Source organism: Miniopterus natalensis, chromosome 2, assembly GCF_054644295.1.
Source record: "Miniopterus natalensis isolate mMinNat1 chromosome 2, mMinNat1.hap1, whole genome shotgun sequence".
Classification (NCBI taxonomy): Eukaryota; Metazoa; Chordata; class Mammalia; order Chiroptera; family Miniopteridae; genus Miniopterus; species Miniopterus natalensis.
This window is the reverse complement of record NC_142082.1, coordinates 942,197-961,257: the sequence shown is the minus strand read 5'-3', so window position 1 is coordinate 961,257 and position 19,061 is coordinate 942,197. Positions and strand designations below refer to the sequence as shown.

General features: G+C 53.3%; 1 protein-coding gene across 1 annotated transcript in view; it reads left to right on the top strand.

The window, feature by feature from the left end:
* CSMD1 (CUB and Sushi multiple domains 1) overlaps positions 1-19,061 on the top strand; it is a 193,176-nt gene that overhangs the window by 71,891 nt on the left and 102,224 nt on the right. Inside the window, exons 18-26 of the mRNA XM_087815024.1 lie at positions 1,067-1,254; positions 4,550-4,744; positions 6,200-6,316; positions 8,666-8,779; positions 10,050-10,145; positions 10,606-10,809; positions 11,582-11,706; positions 12,048-12,144; positions 13,155-13,259. Coding sequence (XP_087671150.1) covers positions 1,067-1,254; positions 4,550-4,744; positions 6,200-6,316; positions 8,666-8,779; positions 10,050-10,145; positions 10,606-10,809; positions 11,582-11,706; positions 12,048-12,144; positions 13,155-13,259 — 1,241 coding nt within the window. The remainder of the gene's footprint in view (positions 1-1,066; positions 1,255-4,549; positions 4,745-6,199; positions 6,317-8,665; positions 8,780-10,049; positions 10,146-10,605; positions 10,810-11,581; positions 11,707-12,047; positions 12,145-13,154; positions 13,260-19,061) is intronic.

Here is a 19,061-nt window from a genome sequence, read left to right as displayed (position 1 = left end):
CCCCCTTAAAGCCGGGGTCCCTCTGGTACCAGGAGGCTAGATGGGCAATTCGCAGACGCAGGGAGCGGGAGCCCTGCCGGGAGGAGTCTCCTACCTGGCGGCTCCCTATCCAGGTGCCCAAAGTGTCATTCACTTGTCACAGAGAAAGGAGTTGACACAGACGCTCCAGCGTCGCTGTGCCCACGTCTCCGGAAGGGGCTTGAGCTAGAAACCTCCAGGCTTCCCTCCGACCCTCAGGTCCCATGAACCCTTCGCTGACCCAGGGTCACAGGAAAATCACGCGCCCGCGTAGGTCCCTGCTGAGGATGGAGGCCCCATTAGAGAGGAGGGACTGGAGGCCACCGGAGCGCACCGCCCGGGGCCTCTGCCTGGTTACCGGCTGCTCGGACCGCGTCCGAGCTATGCTCCAGCGTCCTGCTGGGGGGCGTGTGTCTTCGTTAAAGCCCCAGACCCTGGCCAGCCTCGCCCTGTCCATGGCAGACGTGTCGGGCCACATCCTTCCGGAGCGCTTCGGGCTGTAATTCTCAGACCCTTCGGGGTTCCCCGGGTATTGACATTAGAGGAGAGAGGGGCAGAGAGAGAAGCGCAGAGGGCGGGGGGAGGGGAGACTCAGCCTCCGAGCCCTGGTGGAAGCCACGCACGGGGCCCGGTCATCCGGGCGGGAGAGCTGATTGCGGCCTTGACAGTAAAAGCAAACAAGGAAAATTGTCTTCAAGAAAAGTCAGCACTACCTGGGGTCCATAGTCTCAAAACTAACAACATTCACGTGCAAACCGAACGTCGCCGGCACCCCACCCTCCTGAGCCCGGGGCCTTCAACCCCGCTCCACTGGCCCGTTCTGGGGCGCAGAGATTCCCATTCTTACGGACATCTTTCAGGTTACACTGTTCGGACGTGAGAGTCATTAAAACGGGAACACAGTTGCGACAGCGGATGCCGGTTTCGGCTGCCCCTGTTCCGACGTGTTGGTCGCATTTGCCTTTGGGGTGGCCCCGACCTGTAGACTGTGGGGAGCACGGCCCGTGTGGCCGAGCCCTGCCCGGCCTAACCAGCCGTCTCCCCGCAGCTTCAGCATGGAGCCCAGCTACGACTTCCTGCACGTCTACGAGGGCGAGGACTCCAACAGCCCCCTGGTCGGCAGCTTCCAGGGCTCGCAGGCCCCCGAGAGGATCGAGAGCAGCGGTAACAGCCTCTTCCTGGCCTTCCGGAGCGACGCCTCCGTGGGCCTGTCCGGCTTCGCCATCGAGTTCAAAGGTACCGTGCCGGGGGTTCGCCGGGGGTTCGCCGGCGGGCGCCTCTTCCCGAGGCCGCCCCGCGTCGGGCGCGCACGAGGCTGACCTCCCCCGTCTGCCGGGGCGGGGATTCCGGACGCGTGTCCAGCTCGGCTGAGACAGGAAAACGAGGAAAATGTTTCCCAGATTCGTGGCCATTGAGAAATAAATTATGGGCTGTGCAGGGAGGAACTGGATGGCAGTTAAGAATGATCTGCTCTTTAAAATACGTCTTTACCGATGTCAGAGAGAGGAAGGGAGAGGGAGAGGGAGACCTCAGTGATGAGAGTCGTGGACCCGCTGCCTCCTGCACGGCCCCCGCTGGGGTCAAGCCCACCACCCGGGCCTGGGCCCCGACCGGGAATCGAACCCTGACGCCTGGTTCATAGGTCGATGCTCACCCGCTGAGCCACGTGGGCTGGGCCAGAATGATCTTAAGATGTGTTTCAGCAGCTTCTGATTTGTTTCTTCAGGACGACGCAATTTAAGTTCATCAAAACAGCTTAGGTTAGCTCAGTATTTTTCAGTGTAAACACCAGGGTGTTGGGTGGGTGACCTGCTGAGCTCCAGGTGTCGGGTGGGTGAGTTGTTGAACCCCTGGTTTTGGATGGGTGAGTTGCTGAGCCCCAGGTGTTGGGCGGGTGAGTTGCTGAGCCCCTTGGTGTTGGGTGGGCAAGTTGCTGAGCCCCTTGGTCTTGGGTGGGTGAGTTGCTGAGCCCCTGGGTGTTGGGCGGGTGAGTTGCTGAGCCCCTTGGTCTTGGGCGGGTGAGTTGCTGAGCCCCTGGGTGTTGGGCGGGTGAGTTGCTGAGCCCCTTGGTCTTGGGCGGGTGAGTTGCTGAGCCCCTGGGTGTTGGGTGGGTGAGTTGCTGAGCCCCTGGGTTTGGTGGGGTGAGTTGCTGAGCCCCGGGTTTGGTGGGTGAGTTGCTGAGCCCCAGGTGCAGCTGTCGGCTTGGTCACCGGGCCATTGTCTCCCACTCCATTTGGGACCCACCAAGCACTGCCACTCACATCCCAAGAAAGCAAACACAGATACTAACACAATGCACCTGAGCCAAGCACTTTGCTGTTGGGTCCATGGAAACCAATATATGTGCGTTTGAACCCATTTCTCATGTGAACAAAGAAAACGCAAATTATATTACAGAGAATCAGAGAGGACTCGACAAAATGCCGACTCAGGGTAGGGAGGGCTTCATAAAAATAACAGATGTGCTTCTATTTAACTCTTGAGCTAGTTATTAGTTATTAGAATTTTAAAATAGGATATATGTTTCATCTATATTAAATTTCAGTGGACTTATATTTTTTATATGGTTTTAAGTAGAAAATTAATCTATTCCCCCCAAACATCAAAATCTGCATTATTGATCTTTATTAAAATGAACAACAGAACCTTCAGACAACTCAACAATCAGAGGCATTCCTGTGCCTTTTGGACAGGGCTGGTTCATGCTCGTGAATAAATAATTGACGAGGGTTCCACTTAGCGTCTGACGTGGCGTCTGACGGCCCCTGGGTGAACCAGAGCCCACCGGGGTGCGTTGGGTGAGTGAGCGGGTGACGTGGCCTGTGCCCTGCGGGGCAGAGCTGCCCTTCTGCTCGGGGTCTTTGGCGACCAGAACAGCCATCTCACCGAGGGCTGCAGCTCCTGACCTTTAAAAAGTTCCCTGGTGGCGTCTGTGACAGAATAAAATCCCAGAGACAGGGGAGACAGCAGGAGTGACGATCTGCATCGGCAAGGACAGGCCCCGGCGGGGTCAGGACACGAAGCAGACGGAGCGTCTGGCGGCCTCGCGGAGTGACAGTCTCGGGGCCCGGCAGCGTCCCCCGCTGGCCCCGGGGTGGGCTCTCGGGGGTGTCCCTAAGCAATAGGGACTCGGGCGGCGGAAAAACCCACCATGTTATGAAGTCATCTCATTAGCCAGGGCGACAGCTGTAAGAAAACCGTGCCCGTGATTTATCACCAAGTGTCCCGAACTGACAGCTGGGTAAATGGAACCAAAGGATTGGACGCAGTTCGTTCCAGGAATTTAACACACTTGCCGTCGGAAATCAGACTCAGCAACACAGAGCGGGGGGCGGTGAGGGGGGATTTAACCCCACAGAAGCTAAACCAAAGTTTTATAACGAAAGGTGACGGACAAGGCGCCAGGCGGGTGCTGCAGGCGGGTACCGAGAACTTTCACCCAGTCCCAGGAGCGACGAAGGCGCCCGGCCGGCGCCGGTGCCGCGGGTGCTCCGTCCATGCTGCGGGCCGCGGGCCTGCTCCGGGCTTATCTGTCCCGAATGTGGGAAATCCGTGTCCCGTGTTCTCTGTGGGCTTCGAGGCAGCTTCAGAGACTCATCACAATGTCTCCTGCCCCTCGAAATAGCCCAACGGGTTCACAGTAGAGAGATTAGAGAGCCCAGGAGGCAGCCGATCGGTGTTTCTCTCATCGGTGTTTCTATCTCTCCCTTCCTCTCTCTTTAAAATCGATAAAAACATTTTTTTTAAAAAAAGAAAGACCAAAAGGTAAAGGAGTTAAAAAAAAAACTAACACACTCATGGACCCAGACAGCGGTGTGGTGATGCCAGTGGGAAGGGGTGGGGGGCAGGAGGGGGCGCAGGGGGTGAGTGGAGACGGGGGACGACCTGGGGTGGCACACAGCACAACACGCAGGTGACGCGTATGGGACTGCGCTCCTGAAACCTGGTTTTATTAACCAGTGTCACCCAGTATAGCAAATAAAAAGGAGTGTTCTTGACTTACGCGAATGAAGCCCGTCCCCATCGACAGGTCCGACTCTCCCGTCTCTTCCTAGGCGAGCTGTGTTTCCACATTGCTGTGTTTTAAGTACAAAACTCAGAAAATTAACTTTGCTTTTTCCAGAGTCAGTTTCTTTGGCTCAGCACTAAAATCTACAGTCAAAAAAAAGGGTAGAAGTGTCAAAATATGATGCTGCAATTTTTTTTACCACGATGAAAGTAATTTAATAGCAATTGTGTAGTAAAATGTAGTTTGAAAAATAAGAAATATAATTTTATTAAAAGAATTTTTCTATTTTTCTAGGATATTTAATTATTAACTTTATAATTAGTAACTTCATAATCCTTTCTTGTATATGTAATTATTAACTTGATAATTAATTAACAACTTGGTCACTAGTCAATCGATAAGTGTTTTTTGAGCATTTCTCATAGGTGGGGCCCTATTCTAGGCACTAAAAATAATTAGCAACCAGACAGACAAAAAAGTCAAGCTCCCTGCCCTCCTGACTCCCACTCACTTCCTCTGCAGAGAAGCCCAGGGAAGCCTGTTTCGACCCTGGAAACATAATGAACGGGACGAGAGTCGGGACGGATTTCAAGCTCGGCTCCACCGTGACCTACCAGTGTGACTCCGGCTACAAGATTGTGGACCCCTCGTCCATCACGTGCGTGATCGGGGCGGACGGGAAGCCGGCCTGGAACCAGGCCCTGCCCTCCTGCCGCGGTAGGTGTGCAGCTGGCTCCTGCCGGGTCGCTCAGCCTCGCGGTTCCGGGGAAAACAGATAAAGGGAAATATGCACTTACTATATGTTTAAGTCTATATTAAATATACGCATGTCATATATAAATACATGCAGATATAAAGAGTCATACACGTATATGCAAAGTCACGTGGTAAAGGGATTTGTGAATTTGTTAGCGGTAGGTCGTTATCTTTGTGTTAGGTCATGGCTGTGAGGCCAGTTTGTGAGCCAGTCCTTCTGGTTCGACCTGAGTGCTGAACGAGGGCGGGTTTGGGTTTGTTAACTGCTTAGGAGGGTGACGAGCATGCGGATTTTAGTCTTTACTAGAGTATTCGTGACAGAAATGAGGGAGAGTAAACACGCTCACCCACATTCTCACGCACATTCACACACATATACACACACACATACACACACACATACACATTCACACACACACACTCATCCCCGTCTGTAATAAGCACTTCACCACTGCATCTGCCCTGACTTTCTAGGTTTTGGTTCCTTCGCTCTAGATCAGACGTTTAGAGACACCCGGACACAGTAGTAAGGACGCGTGTTGCTCTTGAACTGAATCTAGGAGCTCACACACACAGGCACATTCACACACACACACTCACACACTCATATTCACACACACACACATTCATACACTCACACACGCACATTCACTCACACACACAGGCACATTCACACACACACTCACACATTCACACTCACACACATTCACTCACACACACAGGCACATTCACACACTCACACACACACATGCACACTCACACTGACACACACACACACCCCGTCACACACACATACACTCCTCACACACACACACACACACGCGCACACTCACACTGACACACACACTCACACTCATCCCCGTCTGTAATAAGCACTTCACCACTGCATCTGCCCTGACTTTCTAGGTTTTGGTTCCTTCGCTCTAGATCAGACGTTTAGAGACACCCGGACACAGTAGTAAGGACGCGTGTTGCTCTTGAACTGAATCTAGGAGCTTGAAGGTTAAAACAACCATAGAAGGACTAGAAAGAGCACGTTTTTCTTTGCTCCCATCGTCATGTAAAACCAGCAGAAACTCTAGATAATCTGTGTCTCTCTCAATATCGTGATTGATGTCAGCCAGAGATGTCTGGTGAGACCTGTAAATAGCCTAATGATTTGTCTTAGTTGAACCTGTGACTTGTCATTGGCGCTTTTTCATGGTTATTTCAGCGAGTCTGAGAAGGCCTGACACTGGCACCATGTCTTTCTGCTAAACTAACTTACTTTTATTCCCACCCGGTAAATGTTTGTTTCACTTTTATTTTGGGCGCTGACTGTGACATCCTGTAAGTTGTAGGTGAACCTGCTGCTGCTCACTTACCCCCACCCCCAGCGTCCCCACAGGCTCGTGATCTGGCTGCTTTCCCTTCCAGCTCCCTGCGGAGGCCAGTACACGGGGTCGGAGGGGGTGGTACTGTCCCCCAACTACCCCCAGAACTACACGGCTGGTCAAACCTGCCTCTATTCCATAAAGGTGCCAAAGGGATTTGGTAAGAATGTCTTTATGTTTTTAATTCGTTGTCATACTTTCAGTGTTATTTTCTCTGTCATTTTACGAACAAGTATTCCGGCTCTTAATAGCATAAGAGCGTGGAGGGAGGCGAGCTGTGGTAGAGGCGGGCGCTCCAGCTGGGTCTCAGACGGTGTCCACAATTTATCCCTGGGGCGTGAGATGCGTCCCTCCCCTCCTAGGAGTCTGACCCGGAATAATCAGAGAGAAGAGGTCTGGCTTTCTTCTCCTTTTTGTTAGAAAGCATTTTTCAGTGGGTTGTTTGCAGGTGTAAGGGAGGGTCACCAAGCAGCGTGGGTCAGGGGACACTTATGTGATCGTGAAGGACGTCCCCAGATCAGTGACACCTTTGAGTAGATGGAAAAGCCGCTGAGCCCTCTCTGACCCCTCAAAACCTAAGTCCCTGAGTTTTCCTCCCGAACTCTGCTTCCGATCAGAGACAGTTTTCCTGAATGTCTTCAATTCTAGAAGGTTCTCCCCTGGAGGCCACACACCTGGGTAACGCAGCCCTGGGCCCTGGCACCCCCACCCTCATTGTCTAGCTCCCTTCTTCATGCTCAAACTACCCCCCACCCCCCGAAACAGAGCCAATGAAAGTACCAACGTCAGAACCCACGGGAGGGAAAATATTTTAAAAATTTCAATTCTGTGAGAAGAGCATTAATTGCTGGGCAAGAAACTGGCTTATGGGAGAAATCAAATGACTTGCGAACGTCCTTCGTTTGTTATTTATAGTCTATCATTTTAGTTTATTACAAATTTTACTGAGTCATCACAAAATTATGATTTTCCAGCAGAAAAAACTCACACACCCCCATCCTAAATATTGATCACATTTTCCAATCTGAAATGTTTGGTCACATTACTGTGTTACAGTCTCTCTGGGTGAAAAACTTTAGTTGGAATAAAATAGTTATAGGAAATTTTGATGAAAATCTGTACTAAGTATTTATTTTTTCCCCCCCTTTTTAAATCCTCTCCTGGGGAATAAATTGATTTAACAGTTGTGATAAGTATCAAGATGAATAACATGTGGTCCGTGGCCGGGAGACGCCCACCCAATGCCGTGGGTGGGGTGACCGCCACTAGGCAGGTCCGACTGTGGTGCACACAGGCTCCCGATGCACATGGCAGCTGGAACCGGCCTTCAGATGCTGTGGTTTCCTCCCTCTTTCCACCCAGGAACATCCCAACAGCATCCTTTCTAAATCGGAGCTCGGACCACGCACACACCCTGGTCAACACCGTTCCCTTGCTCCTCGGCCCACAGAGCAGGCCCCGGGGGGCTCAGTCCCGCCTTCGAGGGGGACAGTGAAGGGCAGGCAGGTGGACAGGCGAGAACCTTGCAGGGATCAGAGTTCTCTCCCTTTTCCTATCAGAACCCCCCACCCCGGGGAACCGACCTTGTCCACGTGCACCCTTAATCCATGTGTGTGTGTGTGTTTGTGTGTATGTCCTATTAACTCTACATGTGATATACGGAATATGTCTGTAATAGAATACATGCCGCCTACACAACTGAACACACACGCACATGCCGTCGGTTAGATTTGCCAGCACTCACCTTAATTCTTTCGCCAGAACCCTGGCAGCTACAGCTGGCGCTCAGGCCTCCCCGTAGTGCTCACGACGATGGGGAATGAGTGTAGCTCAACCCGACACACACAGAAGATTCACTGTCCTTGTTTGTAAGTCGATGCTCGATCACGTTTCTGTAAACACCGTCAGGGCCCAACATGTCACTGATTTGAGCACAAACACTGAGCCTGAAGTAGGAATGTCCACGGGGCTCATGTTCGCGTTTCCCTTGGAGGAGGCGAGTTCTTGCCTCACAACCCGGAACATAAGCCGAAGGTCGCGTGAAGTAACCCTGAGCAGCACCGGCCCTGTGCTGCTGGGTCAGGGGTATAAAGTGCAAGGAACTCACATGACTGTGGCGTGAAAATAACCGTCGCTTAAGGATTTTAAACCCCTTACCGAAGGAGCGGGCTTCCAGCCCTCAGGTGTCCTGATCCGCGTGCTCGGCGTCCCTGCCCATCCCTGCCTGGAGCCGCTGTACGAGGCCCCCGCCCGGTGCTAGAGCAGAATCAAAACCGTCTCCACTGACGGTCAGACGGTCAGAAAACAGCCACCTCGTTCCTTCCATTAAGCGCTAGAGGTCGAGGAACGAAATACAGTTGTTTTAGCAAAAGAGAAGTTTTAGAAAGCAGAGAAAATACGTTATTTTTACAGGACTCTGGGGTCCTGCCCTGGGAGGAACCCGTCAGCGTGTAGCACAACCAGAGCCCCGTTTCCTCCTCCTAAGCCTGTTTGCCCCCTTGTCCCACAGTGGTGTTCGGACAGTTCGCCTATTTCCAGACGGCGCTGAACGACGTGGCGGAATTGTTCGACGGGACGCACCCCCAGGCCCGGCTCCTCAGCTCGCTCTCCGGGTCCCACTCAGGTAGACGCCCAAAGAACGTGCCTTTAACTTTATCCTGGGGCCAGTGATTCACCTGAAACGTGTGTGTGTGTGAAGGAGAAATTTTATAATCTTGGGATGTGTTTGCTTATTTCATAAAATTTTATCTTCGATATAAAATTTCTGATGTACTTTTATTTCATATTTAAAACTGTTTGCTTTTATCATTTTACTTACTGACGTTATAAAAAATAGAGTAGCCATCAGAACAAAAATGGAAAATATCCAGAAAAAGGAATAATAATTTTGCATATTTTGTTTTCTATTTTGTTGGGATGTTCTTCTGGAGCTGACGGAATTAACAATTTGGTTTCAATTGTTCGAATCCTGTAAGGACCCACCGCACACATGTGTGTAACAGTACACGTGTTTACACGCATGTGCACACATGCACCCACACACATGTGCCTGTAAATATACTTGGGGCTTCATGAAACACAGGATATTAGTTCAAACTTGTTTTTATTCCATATTTTCACTTTGAATGACACGAGGAGGTCTCTCCCCATCGGACGCCCGAGGCAGCGAGCGTCACTCGTGTTCAGACGGGCGGACGAGGCCCCTGGGCCACCCTCGTGACGGTGGCCTGTCACCCTCTGCGACACGGCCGTGCTCTGTTCCTCAGCCACCCGAGTCCAGTGACCTCGTGCGCTTCACGGGCCGTGGCCGCCCGAGCTCAAGGCCTCGCAGCCCCCAGTTTCCACCGTTATCCACCGAAGGCCTTGAGACCCGAGTCTTGAAAGTGTCTCCTGTCAGAGGACAGAGTTGAAATGCGGACACACGGACAGCCCCCGGAAGGGCCCCGTCCACAGCCCCGCAGGGATCTGCCCGTTCGGCTCCTGGGCCTTCACCAGAGGGGGGGAATGTAGTTCATGAGGCTCTTCCTCGATGCTTAAGTTATTTAAAAATCAGCTTTCGATTCGGAGACATTTTGTTGATTTTAAGGAAAATCTTAGCAATTATCGGATAAAGCTGGTTCAGCAGCCGTGACACACCCAGTTCCTGTATTTCCCGCCTCACCACCGACAGGCCTATGAGCTGCGTTTTCAGAGGAAACAGAAATGAGGTCACGGGTGAAACGACATTTTAATCGGTGTTTAGGCAAGAAGGGAGCGCGAAGGTCTTTCTAGAAACAATGTGCTTGGGCCCTAAGCCCCGGAGGGAGGCTCTCTGAGAATGCAGATCGCCCGCGTCCAGCCCCACGTCCGTGACCCCGCGTGGCCCCCGCCCCCACGCGCTCTCTGTCTTCCAGGTGAGGCCCTGCCCCTGGCCACGTCCAACCAGGTGCTGCTCCAGTTCAGCGCGAGGAGCGGGGCGTCGGCCCGCGGCTTCCACCTCCTGTACCAGGGTAAATGTCTGGGCGCCACTGACGCCCCGCCGGCCCCTGCGACGGCAGGGAAATGCCCCAGCTGCAGCGTCCGCCTTTTAAGAAATGGAGGGGATTCGCTCACTCACAAAATTATGCCATAAAAATACTGAAAGTTTGAGTTTGACCCGCATCTGTTTCAACAGCAGAGACCACATTTCCCCTTAGTTACAAACATCGATCAAGTTACTGTTGCATCACCCTGGCAGGTTTGCTCTGCGGTCACAGCGTCGGCCCGCGGACGGAAGTGTCCCGGGTTCGACTCCGGCCCAGGGCACGTCCCTGGGTTGCAGGCTCGCTCCCCGGCCCCGCTCGGTGCCTGTGGGGGGCAGCCGCTGGCTGTGTCTCCCCCACGTCCGTGTCCCCTGACGCCCGGGGCAGATGCACCTTAAGTCTTCCTCCATGAAGACACCGCGGGCCGTGCCCTGTGCTTTGCCCGCAGCGGTTCCCCGGACCAGCGACACCCAGTGCAGCTCCGTCCCCGAGCCCAGGTACGGCCGGAGGATCGGCTCCGAGTTCTCGGCGGGGTCCATCGTCCGGTTCGAGTGCAGCCCGGGGTACCTGCTGCAGGGCTCCGCGGCCGTGCGCTGCCGGTCGGTGCCCAACGCCCTGGCCCAGTGGAACGACACGATCCCGAGCTGTGTGGGTAAGCGGGCCCCCCAGGGCGTCGCCCCGGCCGCGCGGGGCCGGGCTCCCCGTGAACCCGTCCTGCTCCAGGCTGGGCTAAAGAGCAGCCTGTCTGCTGGAAATCGCCGAGTGGCAGCAAACCCCACACCCTGCTTCCCGAGGCCGCTTTTCATCCTGGGAAACGGCCGTCCTGCTGGGTGGCTGGCGGGTGAGCCCTCAGCTCTCAAGCGGTTTCATTTGGGGGGAAATGCGTGTGATGGTTTGTGTAACGAGCGCCCAATAAATGTGAGCTGGCGGGGATCCCGGGTGACAGGACGCAGTCGTGTCCGGCGAGGTGCCGGGTGCCGGTTCCTTGCGGTGTCTGGGTAGGAACCTCCAGCTCCGTCAGGGTGGCCCTTGAGCTGCGCCTGCATCTGCAGCCCCCCCCCCCGGACCTGCTCATAACTCGCACGAGTGTCACCCGGAGCTGGCGGCGGGCCTGCGAACCTCCGGAAACCTGGTGGATAAATTATTCTAAACAGAGGTGACCGCAGAGAGGCCCCCGCCGGCCGGGCGGCTGCTCTGAGGCCGGGGCCAGATTTCCCCTCAGACACGGGTCTAAGCTCAGCGGCACCGTGAACCGTAACCAGCAGCGTTTGCTGCTACTTTGAAAGAGGCTGGATTTGGCCTGAGCTTAAAAATGCCACGTAAAGCGTCAGAGCCCGTGTGAAATCTCTCGCCGTCCGCTCACGTGGTGGCAGAAGCCTGGCGCCACGCCTGCGCTCGCTCCTAAACCCGGGCCTGTCTTCCAGTCCCCTGCAGCGGAAACTTCACCCAGCGCAGGGGCACGATCCTCTCCCCCGGCTTCCCGGAGCCCTACGGGAACAACTTAAACTGCGTCTGGAGAATCACAGTGACGGAGGGATCGGGGATTCAGGTGGGTCCCCCGCGCCCAGCGCCCGCAAATAGACGGGGCTCAGCCGGGTTTCTCTCTCTCTTCCCAAAGGGTGTCAGTTATTTTAAACACAGACCACAACCAGTTCCTCTTTTCTTGCTGTGTCTACAAAGTATCGCTCATCAAGCTTCTATATTTGACGTTAAAATAATAGATTCTTAGAGTAAAAGTTATCAAAGGTGCCATTGGTGGGAATTGTTGGAGTCCTTTCCACGGTTTACTTTCTCTGGTTTTGCTTTTCTCTTACACATACATTTACTGTAATAAAAACCTCGTAAGATTAGGCCGAAGATAGACACTAACCTGACGCTACTGTGCGGCAGATCCAGGTCATCAGCTTCGCCACAGAACAGAACTGGGACTCCCTGGAGATCTACGACGGCGGGGACGTGACTGCGCCCAGGCTGGGGAGCTTCTCAGGTGAGGGAGGCCGGGGGCTTCTCAGGTGAGGGAGGCCGGGGGCTTCTCAGGTGAGGGAGGCCGGGGGCTTCTCAGGTGAGGTGAGGGGGAGGCCGGGGGCTTCTCAGGTGAGGGAGGCCGGGGGCTTCTCAGGTGAGAGAGGCCGGGGGCTTCTCAGGTGAGGTGAGGGGGAGGCCAGGGGCTTCTCAGGTGAGGGGGAGGCCGGGGGCTTCTCAGGTGAGGTGAGGGGGAGGCCGGGGGCTTCTCAGGTGAGGGGGAGGCCGGGGGCTTCTCAGGTGAGGGGGAGGCCGGGGGCTTCTCAGGTGAGGGGGAGGCCGGGGGCTTCTCAGGTGAGGGGGAGGCCGGGGGCTTCTCAGGTGAGGGGGAGGCCGGGGGCTTCTCAGGTGAGGTGAGGGGGAGGCTGGGGGCTTCTCAGGTGAGGGGGAGGCCGGGGGCTTCTTTGTCTCCCTTGTCCCGGCCTCTGTGTCCCCTGATGTGCCAGTTGCTCTAACACAGGCGACAACATTTCAAGGCAAGGAAACATATTTAAAATAAGCCTGCATTTATTTTTCTCTTCACACGTGTTTATCTGAAACCCGTCTCATCTCTCGGGGAGCGTTGTTCAGCGTGAATCACGCGGGGCCAAGAGGAAGCAGAGCGGGTGGCAACGCCCTGTGAATAGAACATCAGCCAGGTTTCCAGGGGCCCCTCCAGCCTCCGGAACACGCACATGTTACATTGTGTCTCTTTTCTGTTCAAGTAAAAAAATAAATAATAAGGTTATATTGTTAAAGGAAAGCCCACGAGAGACCATTGCACTGAGGTGTAGGCAGGAGCTGCAGAGGAAGTGGGTGAGCTCTGCACCCGAAAGAGGGCCGGGCTCAACGCAGCGGGACGGGCCAGGGCTCAGAGCGAGCGTGTGGGCCAGACAGCTGCAGGGGCCGGTGAACAGGAGCAGGCACCCGCATAGCTTATGTCTAGACGAGCGGGCGCAGGCGTGACGCTCAGCGGCCGCCCCACGTCCCTTACAGGTACCACGGTGCCCGCCCTGCTGAACAGCTCGTCCAACCAGCTCTACCTGCACTTCCAGTCGGACATCAGTGTGGCCGCCGCCGGCTTCCACCTGGAGTACAAAAGTAAGGCCCCGAGCGAGCGTCTGCCTCCCGTGGCTGCGCTGGGCAATTTCCTTAAAGGGAAGATGAGCCCATCCCCTTGTTCCACGGGGAAATATCATCCTATACCTGTGTTTAAAAGTTGAGCGAAAGCGGCTGTCCAAAATCTTTGTCTAAGAAATACGTGCAGGGTGTCCCCCCAGAATGTGTACATACTTTGAATAATTATTAACTCCAATGGGGTTAAATCTGAAAAGAAAGAAACATCAATTGAGCTGTCAGCTTTTTGGGGACACCCTACATTATAAAAGACAAATTACTGGGGAATGCGGGTGTTAGTATCTGGAATGATTAGATGAAACAACCGCTTTAATTTCAGGTTGTTTTACTAAAAAGCATAAAAGGTAACCTTCTGTAATATTACCATTTTTTTACTGTGATCGTCAATGTTCATATTCGCATCCACACAACGCAGAGGATCCTCATTTCCAGACAGATGATGGCCGTGCGCCCTTCTCATCGGTAGTCTCTAGGCTGTGGGTGAAGACGCGCCCAGAGCAGCCACTCCGGGCCTGCGTCTGTGTATTTTTCATTTTAATTGGGAGAAGGTACCGCCGAGGAGCCGCTAACCTTTTAAAAATGGATGTGAGGCTGAGTTAATAGTCTGGTAAACGGACGACAAAGGTCAGACCCACAAATCCTCCGCGCTGTTTGATGATGCAGGTAAACCCTGGGCGCGGGGCGAGAATTTCCAGCGAGCGTGGGGTTTGTTTTAGGACCTGTTTGCAAGCACTAAAAATGCTTAATGCTCATATTCATCTCCGTTAATAAGCAGTCGTGAATGCGCAAACGCACGGATGAGCTGTAATGAGCGATCTTTCGGATCGAGAGAGACCGTGAGCGGGGACGGGAGTGCGTGCGTGTGTCTGAAAGGCCAGGTTTCCAGCTGACGATAAATCCTCTGAACCAGACACAAACCACAGGGCTGTTTGCATTCTGGTGAAATTCCTTCCGTATTCACGGTCATCTGTATGCAAGCTTATTCCAATTTATCTGAATGGGACTGCTCTGGCGGCGACGGTGTAGAATGACACTGCAGCTGTTACTTACTTACTGGGACGGGTCTGGAAGAAATCTGCTACTTTGATACATTTCGTGTGTGAACAAGAAACTGTAAACCTGACGTATGATACTGTTAATCAATTCATGGATATTTTTAGGCGTGTTAGAATCTTTTCCTCTCAAAGTTACCCTGTGTCTTCTGACTTTTCACTCGCTTCCTGTGGAAAGAGGTGCTGGTGAAATAATTAGTCTCCGATCAGTGTTGCCCGCGCTTGGCCGAGGACTTGCAGCCCCAGTAACTCACCTGCATTCCCTTTATTCCCAGCCAATGTGCTTCCTTCAAAGAGAGAGACGAAAATATCTCTCTCCCGTATGACTCCTGTCCAGGAATCTAAGGCTTTGTTTAATTAGTTAACGTGTTTATTTTTTTATCTGGCCAAACGTAACGCTGCGATTTTATTTGTTATTTTTTTTAGTGGTTCCCTTCAGATGTTAACGCCATTTGGATAGCTCCTGTGCTTCCTTCCGAGGCAGTCGCGTCTCTTCTAATTCTCTGCAGAGTATAAAGTGTGGGTTATATAAAGTGCATGCAGAACTAATCCTAGTCAGGTCAGGAGCAAACAGGGTAAAGGCTGCTGAACTAAGTTGCCAAAAGACCATCCAATATTTGTCACCTGCTGACATAGTTCTGCGTCTACCTTAAAATATGTGTGGCCGACCTGCAAGCCTCTAAACTCAGACTTTTCACTAAAATTATATCCGTGAAATAGTAATAAACCAGCCACGAGCACATGCTCTGTGCCAGGTCTGGACCCGGTAGCCTGTGTGCTCATGTCCTCGGGACAGTCCCGTGTTTGAGGGCAGGTCAGCGTTGAAAGAAGGAGCGGAGGGTGGGGGCGTTTTCAGGGCGCCCAGGTCTTCACCCTGCTCATCACTGACCGAGGGCAGACAGACGCCAGCGTTCCTCCTCCCGCGGGGCTTCCTTGTCCTGAGCCTCTGCGCGGGGACCCAGCCGTCCCACTGATGGCACCTGTGTCTGGGAGTTGACTGGGACGCGGCAGGTCCGGAGCCTGTGGGTCAGATCCCCTGGCCTGATTTTCTCGGGTGGACGTGAAGATGGGGCCCTGCTCAGGTCAGTCCCCTGCTCCCAAGGAAGGCAGGTGGGTTTCCCAGACGGAAGACCCACCCTCTGATTTGAAGGGGTGGGTCGTAGGCGACTAACTAACAAAAGCAAAGCTGTGCTCAGGGGTCCGGCCCGGTCTGTATGACCCAGGTTTCTGTGAATTTATAATCCATGCGAATCTGAAGAGATGGGCGTCTCCTGATGCCTCCTGCCTCCGCAGCGTCCGCCTCCCTCACACCCCGGACGCGGGACACGTCGCACAGCGGGGTGGCCACCCGCCACTCTCACTCTGGGCTCTTTATTCAGAAAAACAACCAAAAGGAAACTGAACAAATGAGTGAACAAGTATCTGGGGACTTCAGGTTATAGACAGGTAGGTGAGGATGATGCTGGTTTATCCTGGAAAATAGAAAATCAGACCTAACGGTGTGAGATGGAACCTGCTCCTTGGGGACAGCATGGTGGTAGCTGTTGCTGAATCGCCAGGAAAAATATTAGATATAAGTTTGTGCGTGTGAGTGTCTGTTGATATATATACCGATGCATCATATTAATGAAGAATATGCTGGCCCTGGCCAGTTTGGCTCAGTGGTTAGAGCGTCGGCCTGCAGACTGAAGGGTCCTGGGTTCGATCCCGGCCACGGGCACGTCCCTGGGCTGTGGGCTCAGTTCCTGGCCCGGCCGGGGCGCGTGGACGCAGCCAGTCGATGCGTCCGTGTCACGTCGACGCCTCTGCCTCCCTTCCTCTTGCACGTGAGGCACCGCGTGCGGCGTGACTGTCCACGGACAGGCGTGCGCTGGTGTCAGTGGGGTTTGGTGGCGGAATCACTGATGATAATGAACACGTGGGTTCTGTTACATTGTTTCCATTTGTCCTATTTGTATTCCGTGGATTTCCCCCTCTTTTCCTGCCAACTTTGGTTTAATTGAGTCTTATTATTGCTCCAATCTGTCTCCACTGTGGGCTTATTGGAGAAAAGTATTTAAAAATTTAATGGTCTCCCTAGAATGTAAAACACTCATCCACAGCTTACCTTCGAGGGATACGGTGTCACTTTGTGTCTATTATAATAACCTAATGAGAACATACTTTCAATTTCTTTTTTCTTCTTTATGCTGTTTTAGTTTTACTTTTACTTTTACTTGTCACAAAGCCCATGAAATATTGTAACTATTTTTGCTCCACATAGTCAGTGTTCTTTAGAGTGATCAAAACGCAGAAAAACCATTTATATTTACCTTTATATTAATGTCGTTAGAGCTCCTTATTTTTCTGGGTAGACCCACGTTTCGGTTTAATTTCTTTCTGTCTGAAGAACCTCCTTAGACATCTCTTGTACTTCGGCTCTGCCGACAGCACATTCTTCCCGCTTTTGTGGGTTTTTCCTGAAGGTCATCGTCTCGCCTTCAGTTCTGAGAGGTATCTTTACTGGGCGTAGAGCATGGGTTGAAAGTCTGTCTGTTGTTTTTGTTGTTGATTTAAACATGGTTTCGTTGATTTTAGAGCGAGGGGGAGGGAGGGGATAGAGAGAACCGTCGATGGGAAACATCGTCGCTGCCTCCTGCTCGCGCCTGCTGGGCACCGGTTCCCTGCCGGGGGCTAGAAGGGGCGGCCCCTTGGTTCGGGGTCGATGCGCAGCCACTGAGCCACCCAGCTGGGCCGTCTCCCCGTTTTTAACACATTAAAGATGCCACTGCTCTGCCTCTCGCTTCCTAGTTTACGATGACCCGCCGGCTGTATTTCTCATGCATCGGACCCTGTTCCCTGGCTGCCTTTACGATTTTCTTTTATCTTGTAATTTTATCAGGTAGACTAGGAGGTGGCCGTGTGTGTGTGTGTGTGTGTGTGCACGCGTATATGTGTGTGTTTGTGTGTGTGTGCACGCGTGTGTGTAAGTGTGTGCACGCGTGTGTGCATGTGTGTGCATGTGTGCGTGTGTGTTTATGTGTGTGTGTGTGCACGTGTGCGTGTGTGATACCCATCCTACCTGGGTACTGACACGCTCGTGTCCGTGCTGTGAAATATTTCGTGACTCATAAAGCATTCCCGGTCACTGTCACCCCAGACGTCTCTTGCTGTCCCCCCTCCTGTTCCTGGGGCCCCGCGTCTCTCCCTGTCTGTCGACCGCTCGGCGTTTTCTCAGCCCCGCGTGCCCAGCTCTGCGTCATTCGCTCTCTTCTCTGAGTTCGGGGTCATCGCTGTCGGCCCTTTTCAGGGTCACCGAGTCTCCTCGGCTGTGTCAGCTCCACTAATGAGCTCATGAGAAGACCCTTCGTCTCTGAGGCTGCGGTTCTTCCCTCTGGGATTTCCGATTGACTTTCTTATAATTATTGTTTCTCTGCAATAATTACTCCATCCCTTCATGCTGCCGAATTTCCTTCCAGATCCTTTAACATATTCTCATACTTATTTTAACATTTTTGCTTAATATTTCCGTTTCTGAGCGTGCTCTGGGTCTGGTTCTATTACTTGCTTTATCAGCAGGCAGCAGGTTGTCTTTTTCTTGCGCTTACGTGTGTCGCAAAGTTGTTTACTAAAGAATAAAGCTGTAGCCCTGGCTGGTGTGGCTCAGTGGTCAGGCTGTCGGCCTGTGGACTGAAGTGTCCTGGGTTCGATTCCGGCCAGAGGCATGTACCTCGGTTGCAGGCTTGGTCCCCGGCCCCGTTTGGGGTGCGTGCGGGAAGCAGCCAATCGTGTGTCTCTCACGTCGGTGTTTCTCTCTCTCCCACGCTCTAAAAAGCAATGGAAAAAATATCCTTAGGTAAGGATTTAAAAAATAATAATAATAAAACTGTAGCGACAGCTGTTAATGTTTACGCCCGGGAATGACCCCCTTCGCGAGCCCTGTGGCCGGGAGGGCAGTGGGCCTGTGCCCCGTGGTTGCTGTGGTTACTCTCAGCGCATCCCAGGCGTCAGGCCCTCGGGTGGGGACCTGCCACGGCCACGTGCTCAGCTTCTGGGCTTTTTCTCGGGGTTCGTCCTGCACCTTCAGCTTTCAGTTGCCCCCAAACACCTTTTCTAAGGAGGTGGTCTCCCCGCAAGCCCCTGCCCTGGCCCAGGGTGGGCTGCTGCGTGTTCCTCGGTGCCCAGCTCCCCTGGAGGCCGGGGTGCCCTGTGCCTCCAGCCTCCGTCCAGCCCGAGCGCCCGCACTTGGTGGGGCGCAAGGCGTTCTTAGGACTCCCGCCCTCTCTCCCGGGCCGTCGAAGCTGAGCTGTGGTCTCCTAAAGGGGTTTTCCGTAGAGCGCGGAGGTGGAGTTTCCGTGACAGTCCTGGGTCAGTTTCTGACGTGATGCTGAGAACGTGCTGCGTGAGCCACAGCAATTCCCGCATGTAAGTCCTTTCCTTCACGCTTGTTTTCCGTGATCTCGTCAGTACTTTGTTCTGTTTCCTTTGTGGACTCCTTTTTTTTTTTTTTTTTGTAAACATATCTTTATTGATTTCAGAGAGAGGAAAGGAGAGGGAGAGAGAGAGAGAAACATCAATGATGAGAGAGCCATTGATCGAGCCCACAACCCGGGCATGTGCCCTGACCGGGAACCGAACCCCGATCGCCTGGATCCCAGGTCGACGCTCAACCGCTGAGCCACGCCCGGCCGGGCTGGGGACTCCTTTCGAAACAGGCACTCGGAGGAACTGCCTA